This window comes from Centroberyx affinis, unplaced genomic scaffold (assembly GCF_046629955.1).
Source record: "Centroberyx affinis isolate AG114_WGS23_722 - 3 ecotype Tasmania unplaced genomic scaffold, CSIRO-AGI_Caff_v1 ptg004951l_1, whole genome shotgun sequence".
Taxonomy (NCBI): Eukaryota; Metazoa; Chordata; class Actinopteri; order Beryciformes; family Berycidae; genus Centroberyx; species Centroberyx affinis.
In genome coordinates this window covers 263,396-282,022 of record NW_027282431.1, presented here as the reverse complement: position 1 = coordinate 282,022, position 18,627 = coordinate 263,396, and the positions used below count along the sequence as shown (strand labels likewise).

At 38.4% G+C, this 18,627-nt stretch overlaps 1 protein-coding gene across 1 annotated transcript; it reads left to right on the top strand.

The window, feature by feature from the left end:
• Window positions 1–1,565: 1,565 nt before the first annotated feature.
• agr1 (anterior gradient 1) lies at window positions 1,566–8,317 on the top strand. Its single transcript, XM_071545548.1, has 9 exons — window positions 1,566–1,618; window positions 2,081–2,119; window positions 2,270–2,377; window positions 2,714–2,777; window positions 3,391–3,443; window positions 4,399–4,475; window positions 4,999–5,062; window positions 6,611–6,694; window positions 8,156–8,317. Exons 3-9 carry the CDS (start codon window positions 2,278–2,280, stop codon window positions 8,203–8,205), a joined length of 492 nt encoding a protein of 163 aa, XP_071401649.1. The 5' UTR covers window positions 1,566–1,618; window positions 2,081–2,119; window positions 2,270–2,277; the 3' UTR covers window positions 8,206–8,317.
• The last annotated feature ends 10,310 nt before the right edge of the window (window positions 8,318–18,627 follow it).

Below are 18,627 nucleotides of genomic sequence, written 5' to 3'. Positions count from 1 at the left end.
GTTAAAAAAAAAAAACGCTGTAAAATGCGGCGTATATATGGCACTGGCAGCAGCACAGCGTCTCTCCCTCTCCTCTCGCGCCGTGCGCACGCAGGCAGGAGTGAGAGTGAGTTACTATGGTTACGGGGACGCTCTGTGCACAGAGATATAACACAAGTGTAAGTAGGCCTGTAACACAAGTGTTTTCTATAGTATTTGTGTAGTACTTGTATAGTACTCAGTAGCGGCACCGCTGCTGAAAATGCGCCGAATTTTTTTTTTTATTAATTGCAGGCTATTTCTGCCAAGACGCTCCTTAATGATGGAAGTGACACATAGTGGCGTGTGGTCGCAGACAGAGAGGACATTCATTTGCATATCTGTGCAGGCTATTGTGGAGTTTTAAGTTGATTCAAGTGTAGAGATGTTTGTTTTTACTGTAGTAGCCTACTTGTTTACATGATGGCATCTAGGCTATATAAAGTATTTCTTTATGGATTGTAATCTTAATTGTAGGCTAAGATGCCATGCCAATAAAGTAAAAAAATGTGTCCATTATTACCTGCTTAAATTGGCTTAGAGCTGTCACACTAACCACTTAATGGCATTACATTTGCCTTTTATTTTATATTTTATCTGGGTGTATTGTTAGGTGTGTTTCAGTGTTGGTGATATTTAATTGCTGCCAACATCTGTCTATTGCTACAACAACAGATCATTTGGGGGTTTTACATTAAAAAATAAGCAGATTTTCATATATACTCTTAATACAACTACTCAGTACCAAAGAGTACCAAAGAAATCTGAGAATTATAAAGTCTTCTTGAAAAAAGGTTTCATAGTTTCTGTAAAGTAAATGCACCATTAAAATACTTCCAGAAGATCATCTTTATGATTTAAAACATAATTACTTAACATAGTTTAGCTATTTTTATCTACAAACTACAAAAAATGCTCATGTTTGGTACTGAGCTAAATAAAAAGTAGTAGTGATGTCTCAATAAAAAAATATTAGCATTATAATGGCAGCACTATCACCATTGATTCCAATTACAGTGAGCTGAAGTTGACCCAGGTAAGATGGCTGCCATATGGTCCCATTCCAGAACAGGAATTCTCTATGCCTCTATGCTCTTTAGCGTTCGTCTATTCGCTCAACACTGACAAAAATCCCATTCAAGACCAAAACACTTGATAGTAAATACAAAAACCCACCCCCCAGATAATCAGTTCATTGATAACTGATGTGTGTGTGACATGACGTCACTATAGAGGTGCGCTTGTTTTATGCACCTTGATAGTTGCAACACACTCAAAGCATTATCTTTCCTTCTCTTCCTTGTGAAAGCTGGGGGTTTGGAGAAGATGGCCAGCCTCAGAACGAACGGCCCAGTATCAGTAAGGAAACACTAGATTAGGTTCTTAAACCCCATCAGTCTAAGCACTCTTTATCCCTATTCTGGTATGTGTGTGTGTGTGTGCGTGTGTGTGTTTCAGTGAGTGAAAATCCTTCTTTCATTCATGACGTACATTCCTATTCCTGTTTGGTGAGTTCAGTTGTTTAGAAAAAAAAAGGCTGGCAAAATAAAAGGTAAGAAAGGGAAGTGCCGAGGCTCATTGCTTCATGCTGTCACACAAGGTAAGACATGTATGCAACTTTGTGATACGTTATGGTCACGTGAATTCAATTTTTTTACATTTATTTATTTGATGCTGCCTATACATGCTTGTCAATGAACATGCTGTGTCAAGTTGAGGGGTTGGTGAAAGTTTAATTGGCAAACTACTTTGATATAACAATTAGATTTTAAAATTCTACTATGGTAATGTATTATACCGGTTTTCTTGAAATAATAATAAGAATCAGTAACAGTGCAGTAACAGCTTTGTATTTTAATCTTCATGAAAAACTGGATTAATGTGTTATGATTTGGTACTCTTATTAATATCCTCTAAAGGCGTTTCTTAAATTTCAACTGATGATAGAATGTTTGAAATTATAATGCAGTAACGGTTGCAGATTTCAGTAATACTACAGATTTCATATGGTGACAATACAAGAGACACAGTTTACAAATCATTGCTCCTTTGCCTCTGTCAGATTCAACCACTTGAATCCCTGGCTTGTCAAGCTTGTTTGGTGAGTTGGCATTACTGAGGATAACCTGACCTGCTGATATATGTAATGTGCACTAACCATTAGCTTTGTGACTGCTGTCTGACGAATGAGTATTACACTGAATTTCACTCGAGTCTCACTGCTAACTGACCTTGCAATACTCTCTCAAAGGACTGAAAATGATGCCTCACTGGGCCTTGTTTGCTTTGCTCTGTGTCACCTGTGCCAGTGTTGCGGCACAGAAAAAAGAGAAAGCAAAGCCTCAGACCTTGTCCAGAGGTGGGTGATTCTCATATTTTCCAGCATGCACAACTATAGTTTCCTTCTCAAGAATCAAAAGCAAAACAATTTCATAACTTGTCTCCTACACTGTATGAGGTTCTGTTGTTTTAGCTGTCACTCACCAATGTCACAAACAGACATTCCTGATTTTGAATTGTGCTTGTCAGTGAGAGTGATTGGGATAATACAGGAGAAACATCAAGGGCATTGTCTTCAATGCCCTTTATGTTTCTCCTGTATTATCCCCGAGTATCATATTGATTATTGAGTATTATCAACTGAGTAATATTAATTTCACACTCCTGTTGACTTCACCACTGCTCTTTCTCCCAGGATGGGGAGATACTATTGCTTGGGTCCAGACTTATGAGGAAGGCCTGGCAAAGATGACAAAGAGGTAAGGTCCTCTAGATCATAACATTTTGATCATATATTTTATTCTATGTATGGCTGTGATTTTTTGGCTTTAGTTAGAGTTAGAGCTGCATCCTCAAGGTTGGGGCATCACAGATGACATGTATTGGGATTACTGTAATCTATTTTACTCAGCAAACATTTTTGAAGAGAAAAAGGCAGTTGGGTTGTGAGATTATACTGAATATGCTAACATCACTTTTACACATTTTGAAATAATGAAATAAAGGTTGTAGATGATGATCATACCACTATTGAAATGCAGTTTGTCAATTGGGATACATTTTTGATCCTGCTTATCCCACTCATGAGTCGATCAGGATGATTATGTGGCCTACTGATTCAAATTGGGGTGGATATATACTACAGATCGGTGTCTGTTCAATTACTGCGTCCTTGCGAGAAGGTCACTTTCCCATAATAAAAGAAATATGACATATTCTTCCTTAGTGTTCATCAGTAATCTGGCAGTAGGGACTAAAGTTTTCTCAGAGATCCTGTTATGCGAGGCTGCATTCACACCCACCACTGTGCCTATTCTGCTGTGGAATGTGTTAATGTGTTGAGTTGTTTCTCTGTGGTTTTTGTTCCCACAGTAAGAAGCCTCTGATGGTCATCCATCATCAACAAGGCTGCCCGCACAGTCAAGGTACAGCAGGAATCCCCATCTATTATTACTAAAGAGTGTTGAATATAGAATGTATATAAAGTATGTAAAGTGATACGGGACCGTGGAAGACTGTCCCGTATCCCGCGCTTTCTATCATTTCAGTCATTCAAATCTATCAAAGTTCAGTCATTGGAAGTATACAGTTACATTGATATTTCTATTACTGGTGAAAAATGTGGTTGTGCTACAGTGGACCTAACCTCTTACCCATGCAGTCCTGGGCTTGGTTTCAAGGTCTCAAATGGACATAGGTGGGGAGAACCTTACTAAGAAGTGTGAGAAGTGTCATTTAGATAATAGCAGTAATACGGCATTCCTCAATACCTGCCAAGCAAGCCAATGAAACTGGTTAATACTGCTTTCATTCATCAACTGGTTGGTTTTCTGACAACCACCTGCAAGGCGAAGTCTGACTTTTGCCTTTGCCTTTTGTCAGGTTGGAGGACAATAGCAGAATATTTTACTGTGTTTGCTTTTGTCTTCTATTTTATTATGTATTTTGAATGCCTGGTTATACTTAATTTTGTCAATTGACTAAAACCTTGACATGAGTATCATTACTCACTTTGGTTCATGATTCTCTATTGGGCTATTTGAGGACAATGCACAAAGCCTGTTAAACTTGTCTGATCTCCGGCAGGAGAACCAGCTGTACAATACGAATTTAGGTCCCACCTGCAACTCTGTTTCTGTCTTACTCAGCACCCTCTGTCTCTATGACTGTCTCCTAGCTATATGAGGGATCTAAAGTGAAAAGTTTTAGAGCACAGGCCAGAAATTTAGGAACTCCTGCTCATTTTTCAATTTATCTGCGTAGCTTGAATTTGTTTATTTTTAGGAACACATAGTACTATAATGGCAGCTCGGTAGAACCCTCTAGATTCCTTTGCAATCTCAGTTCTAGCAATGAAACTAAACAGAATTATTTTCACAGCACTGAAGAAGGCATTTGTTACTGAAAAGTCCATCCAGAAAATGGCCAAAGAGGATTTCATCATGCTCAACCTGGTGGTAACTAAACATTCATCATATATGAAGAAACCTTATTCAGTCTTATATACAGTATATAATGCAGTGTGCAATATGTAATAAGTATAGGAACTGCAGCAAGGAGTGATAGCATAATCCAAAATCCCGATCAAGTGCAAGGCAATGAAATAGAATAAAAGACAGCTGCACATTGGATATGTGCTCCTTTTGCTGAATAAACCAGTAGATGATCATTAAATCAGTATCCAGGAAGCTTCTTTCAATTTCAAGTAGCCTATAGAATTTTATCAATCTGCATATGCAGTAGGCCACTGTATAGCATTATGTAAATGGGTATGCAATGTTGAATAGTCAAATATTATTCAAAGGCAAATCATGGCCACTGTGTGACATTATCAGTCATGACTAATGGTCAAAAATAATTTGCAAATAAGAATAGCTGCTACAAGTAAACCTACACTAAACATGTAAATGACTTTGTTAATATTATTAGCTGATTAACTTTGTTGTAAGGATTGAGTTCATATCATATTGTTTCTTACAGCATGAGACCACAGACAAGAATCTGGCACCTGATGGCTACTACGTTCCCAGAATCATCTTTGTTGGTAAATATTTACACTCTTCATTATATTCTGGAATTAATTTAATCAATTTTAATCTTAATGGTCAGTCCAAAAGATTTCAGAGTCCTGTGAGATTCAGATCAGAACTGGGTCAAATGGCATTTGCAAATAATTCTTAGCATTATTTTGTATCTACTTGGAGAATCACATTGACAGGGTTTTAGTGCAGAGGCACATTTCATATAGTGTCAGGCAAGTTGTCAATCACAGAAAACTAAAAGGACTTTCAAATACTTTCATGTGATGATCTTAACTTTATGGCTATATTATTATAACGTCTTATGTGGCCAACCCCACCCATCTGGAACTTAAATAAGACCCTTAATAAAAAGTTTGGTGAAACTGCTTTTTGTAGGATAGGGATACTTGTCAAATACATCTGCATGAAAAATCCCACATAGTGAGGAAGACAGCAACTCCCAAGAATAGACCGTCACCACAATCTTACTTTTTAATACATAATGCTCACTTTATTGTTTAAAACTAAGTTTTAAACTTAATTTTTATACTTTAGTTTTGTGGTGCCGGTCTATTCTTGGGAGTTGCCGTCTTCCTCACTATGTGGGATTTTTCATGCATAAATAAAAAGTATTTCAAAATAGTATTTGGAAAAGGTGGGAAACCGTATGATGCACAAGTTTACTTGCTATAAATAGTGTAAGCAGCTGCCTGAGGAAGAACGCTAAGCTTGAAACGCGTTGCAACTGAGTAGCTGCTAAATCAAGCCTACATTTATGTTCATTTATTGCTTTGAAGTGCTAAACTAGTGCTTGTTTTGTACATCATACGGTTTCCCACCTTTTCTATTTTATGTTCTCTGACCCATTGGGAACCAATTTTTCCACTGCCTTTTTATGTGAAAATACTATTTGGCCATACAGATCTGATTCAAACAGAAGTCCTATACTGGATCCTTTGGGGCCGATAAAAAATCTTGCAGCATTTTTTATTTATTTCTACTAGGGCAAGGATTCAAGCACGATAGACAAGGTAGACATAGTGCAGAAGAGCAGAGAAGGAATAAAGGCTGACAGTCTCATTATTTATGCATCCTTAATGAAGGTGCTGGAAGTGCTGGGGAAACTGGAGCTGGAGAGTCTGTTTTAAGGAATAGCCTCTTATTGACCTGTAAGGGCTTCACTGGAGGAGTTCTTACCATCACTGACACCTGTCTCTCTCTCTCTCTCTCTCTCTCTCTCTCTCTCTCTCTCTCTCTCTCTCTCTCTCTCTCTCTCTCTCTCTCTCTCTCTCTCTCTCTCTCTCTCTCTCTCCCTCGTCAGTTTTCCATTCAAATGTCAATTGCTTTAATGACATGCCTGCTAAACAGAAACAAGCAGTTTACAAAATGAAGAACAACAGCAACAACGGCATAACAGTTTTGACATTCAAACCATATTGATTTTGAAGGTAATTGCATTTCTCCTGCTCTCTCTCTCTCTCTCTCTCTCTCTCTCTCTCTCTCTCTCTCTCTCTCTCTCTCTCTCTCTCTCTCTCTCTCTCTCTCTCTCTCTCTGTCATATGCTGCTGCAGATCCTTCCATGACCGTGCGAGCAGACATCACAGGGAAGTACAGCAACCGTCTCTACACCTACGAGCCTGGTGATATGACAAACTGTGAGTACATGGATAGATAGATAGATAGATAGATAGATAGATATTACTGTGCCCACACACCTCCCTTGTCAGCAACCCAAAGACAGACCGAACCACCACTGTTAACTTATTAATTTGCCCTCATCCTCTTCCCTCACTACTTTGGGAGAGTTGGCAAACTTTTCTGTGTGAGAGTGCTGACAGAAAGGGAATGGCTGGGTTTCATATGGACATTAACAAGGGAGTTTAGAGGTTTTAGAGGGATAGGTTTCAGCAGGAATCGAATGGGCAGCTGAGGAGGTGGGAGAGCGCTGAACATCAGTAGGTGTTAAGCTTGGCAGCTACGGTGACTCATGCATATACCCTTAGAAATAATGTGTTATTTCCAACGCAGTCGTGTGTCTTATTTGCAGATTGGAGTTTTAGTAATGCAAACAGGAGGTTCTGGAGGCTGAAATAATCTTACTGGTTGAATTAAACCTCAGTGGGCGGAGCCACAGTTTTTCAGAGCGCAAGCTAACCAACAAACTTGACTGGCAGGAGCTCTGGTCAGAATATGAATAATTGAGTGAAATGGTGAAAAGCCTGCACACTACCTGCAAAAAGAGGATTTACAAAGATTATTGGGAGATCATGCTTAAAGAAAAAGGCGCAGAGTGCAATGCTTCGGTCTTAACCTTCCTCGGTGCATGCAAAATATAAATAAAAAATATAATATTAAGGCGTTCATTGGAAGGTCAGCAGGCCAGCTAACTAGCTTACCTAGATAGCTACTGGCTAGTATGGCTAGTTAAGTTAGTTATTTTAAGGTCAGCTGGGATAATTAACTTACCTAGATAGCAACAGTACTATGGTCAGGTTGAACTTGGAAGGTCAGCTAAACTAAGCTAACCTAGATAACTTAGTGTGGGTAGATTGCATTTTTCTTTTCTTTTTTTCAGTTAGTTACTTTGGCAGAAAAACTGCAGCTCTGCCTCCGAGAAATGTTTGTAAAACTCCAATCTGCATCCAATTTGGGTCAACACAACATGTGTTAATAACAACACAACATATGTAGGTCAAGCATTGGTTGAAGCAGAGAGAGACAATGAGCACCCTGAGGTGACAACAAGCAGCGCCTGAGAGCTTGTTATCCCTCTTTTACATACTGTAGAGACTTCTCCTTTGTCAGTAGGGAGAAGACTGGTAAGCGTGAAGATGTGATAGTGAAAAGGCCATGTGAGCCACAGAGATAGTTGGGTTTAATCAGTGAACTACTGTGTTTTGTTCAGTTTGTATGAAGTTGGCCTTGCTGCCCTTAAAGGAGTAGCCTAATTGAAGACAGTTTACTTGCTGATGCCATCCCATCATCCATGTCTTGTCCTGTAAGAGCGCTACAATATGTTGAGTTGCAAAGCGACACAGACACATTATTATGTTGGGAATGACAAACATCCTTTAAAAGATTGTGGTCTTTATTCTTTACGCACTCTATTTCAACAGTGGCCACAAACATGAAGAAAGCCAAGGTCCCCCTGCACACTGAACTCTAATGTGGCTGCGCTCTGACCTGATGACATCCTGGGCTGCCTGGCCACTGAAATGTTTACAAAGTTGTTCATAAGTCAATGAAACCAAATAAATGAATAAAAAATAAACTGTAAAGGGCCCAGTGTACTTTTATTTTTTAACCCTATCAGTTCAAAGTTTCAGTTCAGAGTTTGAGAGTTTTTGAAACTTTACCATCTATGCAACATTAAAACAAAAAACGATTTAAACAATACATTTGTATTATGTATCCTATGCTTATTTAAAAACTATGTTGTTTTAAGAGCTTTCAAATATACTGTAAGCCTTTGAGAGTGTTGTGAGTCAGTTACAGAATTAATTATTTTTTCTCATGTTTTTGTCTTTCTATGGTGGGACAACTCTTTTCTTTACATTTGTAATAAGGAGTAATACGTAATAAGAATAATAATTAGTAATTAGTAATAAGAATTAAGATAAGAAGTTTGAACAATGTGACCACTTACATGCATTATAGATCACAATGAACCTGTTAAATGGAAGCAGATACAAAGATCCCTTTAAAATGAGTGGGTTAGTTGAGAAAATCTGGGTCTAGGGTTCCAAAACGGCTGAAACACTGCTTTTAAAATTAGTGTAATCTTATATTACCCTCTGGGGTTCTATGGATTTCACTATAAAAACTTTTACATCTGCTGAACTTGCCTTCACACCAATATCACTGTCCCTATTGTGCTTAACTTGTCAGTTGCTATTGCAGTCTTTCCACATGTTGTCAGGAACAGTGTGTTGAAATTCAGTGTGTACGCTCCCTTGTTTACTATGTTTTAACCCCGTGTCAACCACAAGGAACGAATGTATTTAATCTCAGTGAATTTTAACCAGAAAACTTTAGTGAAATTTCACTGAATGCCCCCTAACAGACAGTGGCATGTTTCAAACACTAGGTGGCAGTGTAACACAGATGCCACTGTCATTAAGGTTTTAACAATGTGGTCAATGACTCTTTCTATTCAATAATCCTATTTGCAATTATCACTGAACATTACATTATGCATTTTCATTGTCTTGGTATCCTTAAGATTAAATTAAATGACTTTATCATCCTCACAACAAAAAAAATCTTATCACAGAAGTAATAAACAACAATTCATATTTAACATACCAGTTACATATAATGTATGATTGATGATTTGATTTGATTTGATTTGACATTTTGATCATATATAGAATCCACCTTACAATTTACCATATTCATTGTTTTAATAGATGTTTATGTATTCCACAGTGTGCTTATTAATCATCATAGGATGAGCTGTTCTCTTTGTGAAGCTTGACAGTCAGAGTGTTGTAGCAAATGTAGCTTGTTATTTGATCTAGTCCCCGGACAATTCTCCAAAGAAGAGAGTTTGGTTTCTTTCTCAGGCTGTTCCTGTGTTTCTCTTGGAAAGCGGTCCTCCCTGACAACAGCAAAATACCATTTCTAAACAACTGAGGCCAAGACAGAATGAGACCGAGCCCGCATTGCCACAAATAGCCCAGATGCAGTTTTCTGCTGTCATAACTAGGATTAATGAGCTGTTTGTTTATTGGCATGGCTCTACTATGGCGAGCATTGTTGTGTTTTCACCTTTTCTAAGAGAAAAGAGGTGACAGTTACTGACGTGCATCAATACAAATCAATGTTCTGTTCTTGCCACAATGCCAACGTACATTAAAAACATGTTCCAAACAAGACTGTAGCCTAATAAGATGTGCCCTCAAAAGACATTTATTTGGAGTTGTGAGGGAAAAAGTGAGGGAAAATAGGTCAGTAAGTTTCATTCTTCAATGTTATTTTTCCATAACGTCTTCAGAAGGAATTGATCAATGAGAAATGATTAAATTATTCACCGTTTCATTCCCATTTTTCCTCTTTCTCAGGCAGTGTGGACATCTGAAGCAATAGTCTGCCTGTTTTTCTCTTACATTTTTCAGTTTGTCTGTCTTTGAGATAGGTCGAGATGGACCCAAGACAATTCGTGGGAAACTCTTGAGATTTTCCAACCATTTTCCCTGACTTCTCTTTCTTATGAAATAAGTTTCATAGGCTTACACTCTTGGGTTCATAACAAATGTGTTCTCTACTCAAACTTTCCTATACCCCCAGCCTGACAATTCCCTATCTGTCTCATTGCAGTGTTGTTTCAGCGCTCTGTGAAAGAAATTTTGCTCCCCAAATCCTTTCCAACACTTCATGCCTCCAAAAAACTGTCATATTGCCTCAGGAATCTGAAGGATTTCTACCATCACTTGAGATATCACTGACAAAATATTGAGAATTATGCGATATTAGTGGACATGGAATAGAAAATAACCTTATTTACACTCGTAAATAATAGATTTTTGGCCGGATGTAACTGCCGTACACTTTTGAAGATGAGATTCTGGTTCTCCATTATGCAAAAAAACATGACCGGCAGAATCCCAATGCATTTAAACAAGATTAAAGCCAGGATTCTTGTGTTTTGCCCTCAGTTAGCCAGACATCGCTCAAACACATTTTTTTTCATATCAGCAGCCTCATACAGCACACACACACACACACACACACATACACACAGCTTCCAACATGTACATGCACACCTAAAAGTGGATAGCATGTGCATATAAACACACACATCCTTTATTCATCCATACCAAACATTCTCTAGGTTACTTTCCAAAGACAAGGTTGTTCCACTCCCACTCAAAGCCTGAAGGTCTCATTTTTCTATGAAATTCTCTGCCAGAGCTTCAATCTTCTGACTCCTGAGTCCTAACCTTGGACAAATGACTCCAGGAGAGCCTTTGCAGTCAATGCCAAAATTTCAGCAAGCGTTTTCCTCAGAGACACACACTCTGAAGGACAGCGGGACAGGGTGACAGTTGGAAAGTTATATTGTCTCACAAGACTGGCTTTATGCGCAAGTTCAGGCTGTGTTAATCACAGAGAGACAGAGGTGATATTGACTGATATACAGTCCTTTTAAAAAAAGTATCCACCCAGCTTAAGTTTTTATCTGGAACTACAAAATGTTACAAAGTGCACTTATTTGCGATTTTTTCGTAGCAAGATGTTCAATCTGTATTTTGTGAAAGTGAAAAGGAAAGTGTAGAAAGTTGTGTGAATATAATAAGATAACAGAAACGTAGTCTTTAAATAAGTATTCTCTTACAGCTACAACTTGGAAAAGTTGTAAAAAAAAAAAAATCGCAGTCCATTACCTTGAATTTACAGGGATATTGTTATTGAACATGCTCCACTCTTTCAAACACACACACACACACACACACACACACACACACACACACACACGGGTCCTAGGATCTCCAGTTTGACTTTGGCAGTGGGGCCACCTGTGACAAGGGCACGGGGCTATTAGTCCTCGTTTGCACACTGCTTGGACAATTTAGCTATTCAAATAGAGCCGCTTGCAGGGAAACAGCCCCTTAATGAAGAGATGGCTTGGTAATATGCCATAAATCTCTTCTTTTCTTCTTACACACACACACACACACACACAGATATAAATACACAATGCTTGTATGCATAAAGATACATTATGTATGCCAACACATATCCACCCTTAAATGCATACTTAAATGCTTACTTGTACACACACTCGCACACGCACACGCACACACACACACACACACACACACACACACACACACACACACACCTGTACAAGGGCAGGGTGATATTATAATGTGTCCTGGAGGAAAATTGGCAGCATTTTTTCCCAAGTAAATCAAAAAGGTCAAAATGCAAATGTCAGCTTTTCCTCCTCCTCTCCCCTCTCTCTCTCTCTCTCTCTCCTCTCTCTCCCTCCGTTCCTTTTTAATTATTCTGTCAGGTTCAAAGAGTCTTCATCAGAAGAGCACTGCTCTGACGAAGGAAGGCCTGAGCTCACAGATAAGCCCAATCTGTTTCTCCTCTTGACACTTTCTTCTCTATACTTAGCCTATCTGTCCCTCTTCTCTCATAAACTGACACTTAGCCTTACCTCAAAGCAAATTACAATGTATCACTATGCACAGGGCGCCGAACAGATGCTTTGGCAATTACCGGCCGACTGTGCATGTTGAGTCAATCCATTTGCATTGAATGGTGTCTTGTTGTTGGCTGATTTCAAAAGCTCAGTGTCAATACAAGAGATTTTCAATAAAACTCCTTTCTCAGTAAAAGTCCAGCATTGTTGGTTTCAGATAGAATGGCAAATACCAAAGGAAGGATCTACTCTCATGCTACTGGTTTCAAAGCTAGAACAGGTGGGTTCCCTCCAAATATTCTAACATAAGGCTAAAGGTGAATGGCCTTTGAAGCAGCCAGATTGGACAGTTTAGGTTGGCAAAATCAGTGTCTTTTGAAACCATCTTTTAAAAACATGCTTTTACAATACAGTTTGGTGTGCTACTCCCTGATGAAGGCCACAGCATGGCCGAAATGAGTTGTTTTTAATATGTTCCTTTGAACTAGCCATGTTATTCATGGCTAGTTCAAAGGTGTTTTAAATTTTGTACATCCTTCTTTTTTCATTCAACAAAGGCCTCCACAGACAGAAACTTAATTAAACTACTCTCTATCCTCTCTTTTTAGAATTGTACTTGATTTGTATTTTATTTTATGAATTTTATTTATTAATGTTTTTTGTAATTTTGTGTTTTGAAAAGTTTCATATTATAATTAATATATAACCTGCCATGCCTTCAAGCACTGCCGCCCCAAAATGTGTTAAAACATATGAGGTTATGGAAGTGTGTGTCATAACTGTGTGAGTAGCAAGATATTGGATGCAAGTGTAAAAACATATTTTCTTTTGTGTGAAAATAGTCTTTATCTTGATGCGATTGTGACTCCAGTTCATTGTGTCTCCCTTCAGGAAACAACATGAAGTCTGCACTTTGAGTTCCATCTGTGTTCAAACTACTTTGGAGATAATAAGCATTACAGTTTTACATGTGTTTAAATCTAAATCTAGGCATCATAAAGATCAGTTTATCCCTTATTTTTATTTTTGACCCAAATGTCAGATGGATCTTTATACTTCCAAGGTTTCGGCTTGGAAAACTGTCTGGGAAACTGCTGCAACATTGTTCTGCATTACTCTGCTTGTCACAGCGTTTATGCAAGTTGATCTGCCGGTTCAGCACAGGATTTAATACCAGGAGCTGAGGCAGAACGAGAGATTTCGAGCAAAAAATCTGTGGTTCAGAGCAGGAATAACAGATTTTCTTTCTTTTTTTTTTTTTTTTTTTTTTCTTTACTTTTTGGACAGTTGGCTCATCATCTTTAACTAGAGCTACATACCCTGCAGGCCACCATTTAGGCTATTTTAGCTATAGATTACCTTATCTTTCATTGTCAAGCTATATGATGTAAGATTTTACCCCTGAATGGATGCTACATACATTTTTTCTTTTCTTTTTTAAACACACTTCCATCTGAGGACTCTCTTCACTCTCAGCTCTTTACCTTGGCCTCAGTGACAATGGGTGTGAATCTACCACTGACACACACACACACACACACACACACACACAAGGTCACAGAGGTACCCTAGCCAATGAATAACAGGAGGCTGGAGCTGGCCGAGGTGGGGACTGGTCTTGCCATGCGATTCGCCACATACATCAACTCTGCTGAGCAGAAAATTGAAATGGAAATGTGGGCCTTGAAAGAGTGTGGCTCCCATTTACCCCTGGACCAGAGCTAATGATTTGTCATTTCTCTCAGGGGCACTAGCTGGTGCCCTCGCTCTCACACTCAGATTGCACAAGGGGGTTGGGCAGTCTCACCCTCCTCTACTATATAGTTCTAAAATTCTGTAGTTCTATAATTTTCAGATTTGAACATTATGTTGTACTTATTTTGTACTCAGACTTTAGCATGGGGGCGCTGTTTACATTCAAGTCTTGCTCTTGTGTCTTGCTCTATTATTGCAATCTGTCAGTTGCCTCTTGTAGATTTATTAAAATACATGAAGTATTTATTGAAAAGGATTTATTAAAATAGTTTTTTTCGGCTCCCAGCATGACACAAAAGATTAGATTCCACTGCATCCATCAAATGCCTCAGCTCAACTATAATGTACTTTTAACCAGACCTGGGTCCAATAATAGCTGCAAATAATATTTACAATGTGTTTTATGCTGTTTGCAGTACCAGATGGGTTTTTTAGTGCATCATCAGGACAATTCAAATGATGTCAGGGAAGTTGTCAATCACAGTTAAATATATATAAATTGACTTTTAAATATTTTCCTGTGATTTTCCAAAGTCCTGTGGGTAGAACTCCACCCATCTGGCATCAAACTACACTAAAACAAACCATCAAAATATTCAAAAATAATATTTTACCCAAGGCTACTTTGATTGGTGAACAGAATGACTGGCTTTTGTGAATGTGATTTGGTGTTTACATGTACCAACTCTAAAGTGTAATACTCATATCCCGAATGACATCGTGATATTAATGTTTATGTAAACAACAGCGTGGCTGTTAAGACTCAGCAGATGGGTTTTGAATTATTGAAGAGTGGAGAGTTTCTTACATGTTCTGCCTTGCGCTGCTTTAGCCTGTCATGGCTGCTTGAATCAACTTTTTTTCATGAGCTTTCATCATGTCAATCCAGTTATGAGCAAAGGGGCTTAGCGGCTAAAGCAAGGCTTGATGTGTGATTTATTATTGATCTTCTGACAGCAATATCTACTGGGTTACTGAACAGACACGGAGACACAAACACAGACACTTGCACTGTATCCGGAAAATAGACTTCGACTGCACTCTCTAACCTCTATTGTTCACCTTCTATATGTTTTTCATTTTAAAATGCCAGACTTTTTCCATTTGAAGATAACTCTCTTGGCTGAGATGATTCTTCACAACAAACATCAGCATGTGTAAAATTATACTGGGTGTACATTTACATGAAATAGTATTTATGTGTATCAAAACTGAGGATTTTTTATTTGGTACATGACGATATATGTCTATTTAAGTGGATATGTATACATACGTATATATGTGTGTATGTACACATGTGAATACATGTAATCTGAATGTAGTTCTTGTGTTTATTTCTTTGTATAAGCTGTTGTTTTTGTTTGCTTTGTTTTGTATGTCATCTGTTAAATTTTTTTTTTTATGTGGACTTTCTCTTAATATGTATATAAATATATACTCAGAAAGGGAAAAAAAGGTCACACAGAAGGGAAAATACATATGTATAGGTTTGAAATTAAATGACTGTCCTCCAGCTGTGGGCTGGAAATGTGCCTCAATGTGACAATAAAGTATAAAAAGGAACTGAAGAATAGATTTTATGTGATTGCCAAATATTTCAAGACCTGAATATGATCAAATTCTTTTTCCAAACACTTCCAGACTTGGCTTTCACCAATGCATGTCTTATTTAACCCCTTACCTTAACCTCAACCTAACCCTAACCATAAGTCTGAACCTAATCATAAAAAAAAAAAAAAAAAAAGTCCCCTTTTCAAAGTGATGATCAGTCAAAATGTCCTCATCCCCCCAAATGCCCTTTTCTTATGTCCAGAACTCAAAGTTGTCCTTACAAGTAGAGTAATAAAAACACACATGCATGCACACACGCACACAGAAAACTTGTGTGACCTGACTTCACTCCCTGTGTGAGTTGGAGATTAAACCTGGCAGTAAAATGCATGAGACGCCTTCGTCTGACTAATCCAGCCTCACCTTGAGTCTGATTGACAACATACAGGTTTGCAGTTTCTGTCTGCTAAAAATTTTCCTCTCAACAAGCCAACTAAGCTTCTCTACTTGAGCCATGGAACTTCTGGGTGACAAAAAAACGCAATATGTTGTATATTTCTAACCATTTCCAGGTGCTTCCATTGTTTAATTGGATAAAAATGAAACTTAATGTTCTACAAAACTAAAACAAGCTTCATTTTTTTTCTTCATTTGACAGCATTATCACTTACCAAATGTCAGCTTTCCCTCTGCAAATACAGTAACTGAGTGTGTGTGTGTGTGTGTGTGTGTGTGTGTGTCAGGCTGATGTTGAAATGTATTATTCTGCAAGTTGCCATTGTGTCCCTTCAGCATGACAAATTCCAGTTAATTACTTGTTCTTGGCGAATGAAGTGATTGATTCTAATGATGATGAAATTATACAGGGGTGTATTTGGATAATGATGGAGATGATGCCTTAATCAAATTGCTTATACAACAGAGCCACAAAAGAGTTACTCATTAACAGACTTTATACAACAGGTAGCTTTGGCCCAGCTGGATGCATTACAACCATATTGAATAATATTTTTTTGGTTTTCAGTGGTAACTCCTGTGGTATTTATATGTAATACATTGAAGGAAACTTTTTCGAAAATACATATATGTGGTAACTGTTGTATAAAAGCCATTTTACCCTTGAAGATGTTCTCTGTAATTGTAATTGATACGCGGCTGTGGCAAGTTCCAATTCCATCACTGTCCTACCCATAATCACACTAAAGAATGTCCTGTTGAGTATTATTGCCGTATTATGCAACAGGTAGTTTCATCCAAGCAATCTGATTGGTGAAAGATGCATTCCTTCTGTCCTGATGATTCCCATAAAGCACGGATAGCAAATGATTTATTGGTTGCTATGAAAACTCTTGTGGTAACTGGGGCCTGAACAGCCTCAAGATGTTGCTGCAACTCATTTGGTTTAACTCTCATCTTGAGTTTGAATATGATCAATATAAAACCTTGGAGAAAGTCTTGACCACATATCGTGCCGCGGCTGGTTAAAAACAGGTTTTGATACAATGCCTTCTTACTTGAGTATACAAGAAAAGAGTAAATATGTGAAAAATAGACATCCAAAGGTTCGATTTTGATGTCAAAACTTGGCAGAATGAGGCAGCGCAGCCTCACACAGGCATGGACCAAATTACTAAATAAGAGTGTTATGCAGACCAAATATGCAAATTATCTCTAAGGCCACAATGTTGTACAATACAAGGCTATTTGTTGGGACTGTGCTAGTGGTGATTTTTCTTGCTATGCATGTGTAACACATCCAGTCAGTATAGCCTATGTATTGGTGACCATTGTGCAAAATCAATAATATATGTAGATGAATTCTTTACTCTGATTATGGGCAACCTCCTTCCCTCCCTAGCTGTGCCTTGGATCTACTGCATCACCGCTGTAACCATAATCACAGTAAATCTCTCTCTCAGGTATTATTGCTATTATAATGTTGATTTACAGACAGAGAGACAGCAACACTCACAACTGGCTCAGAAAGAATCCCAACCATGTGCAAAAGTAAACTAAGATCTCCTTTATTCTTTTTTGTTCATTTTATATATCTATTTTTAATCTGTTTATTTTATTTTTTTCTACACGAGTCCTTTAAAAGTTTGTCATCATGCGAGGTGCAGCTTCAGTGTGGGTTTTACATGCAAGGTGGTGAATCTCGGTGGTGGAGGTTTTACACATCGGACGACTGGAGAGAGGGAGATTGGAAAGCGGCGGTTCTGGACCCCCTGGGCGGACAAACACCGACCGCTCTGCAGTCACCAAAAAACAAAACACCCCACCACAGACGCAGCCGGGGGGGGCGCGGCGCTAGTGCGGGCACTAGACATCTTTGAGGACCACTAAGGGTTGAGGGGAAGCAGTTCAGTTCTTGCTATAATAGTTGCCATCCGATCCGTAATGGGGGATGGTTTTCATCATGACATCATCAGTTGACATCTTTAGTGCAGTCAAAAAACAAAGAAAGAAGAAACATACTCTAGAAGCAGGCAGTCTTTAGAAAAAAAACAAAAAAAAAACAACAACAACAACAAAACTTTCAGACAGCTTTGCAGAGAGAAGAACAAGGATTGGAGCATAGGGGGGGAGGGAACCTTCATTCAGACTCCTGTTTCTGGTGGGACGACATTAAAGGGGACATCAATATTGCTTGTGATTGGGTCTAGGTCTTTTTGTTGGGGGGCTCTTGGTCCCATATATGACGGATGGTGATTCTTGTTTTTTTTATAGTTTTTTTTCTTTGTTTTTGTTTTTTTAAACCAAATTTCAAGGTTTTCAGCTCCAAGTCAATTCTAATGGGAGACTCCCTTTTCCTGCTTTTTGGTATTTGTGATCACAACTCTAATACTGACTCATGTGACTGGGGAAAGGGGCTGAGAGTGGGGAAAAAGCTTTGTATCCAGCCTCCAGTCTGTCTTCCAGTCTGTGTCAGCAACTACAACAATCAATCCAGTTCACAGCTTGCAGGCTCTCATCTGGAGACAGGAATCCTGCATCAGACGCTGCATCACAATGCATACAACCAAATATAACTGGTAAAAAATTACATATGACATCATGTGCCAGTTGGTGGGCGCTTTTGATCAAAGCGCCTTACAGTACCATGAGTGCATACATTTTTAGCATGGG

Excerpts from the sequence above, each read along its gene's own strand:
- agr1 (XM_071545548.1), top strand. The coding sequence starts at position 2,278 with ATGATGCCTCACTGGGCCTTGTTTGCTTTGCTCTGTGTCACCTGTGCC. Across the intron at positions 2,778-3,390 it reads CTGGCAAAGATGACAAAGAG|TAAGAAGCCTCTGATGGTCA; the intron begins GTAAGGTCCTCT and ends TTGTTCCCACAG. Across the intron at positions 6,695-8,155 it reads GCCTGGTGATATGACAAACT|TGGCCACAAACATGAAGAAA; the intron begins GTGAGTACATGG and ends CTATTTCAACAG.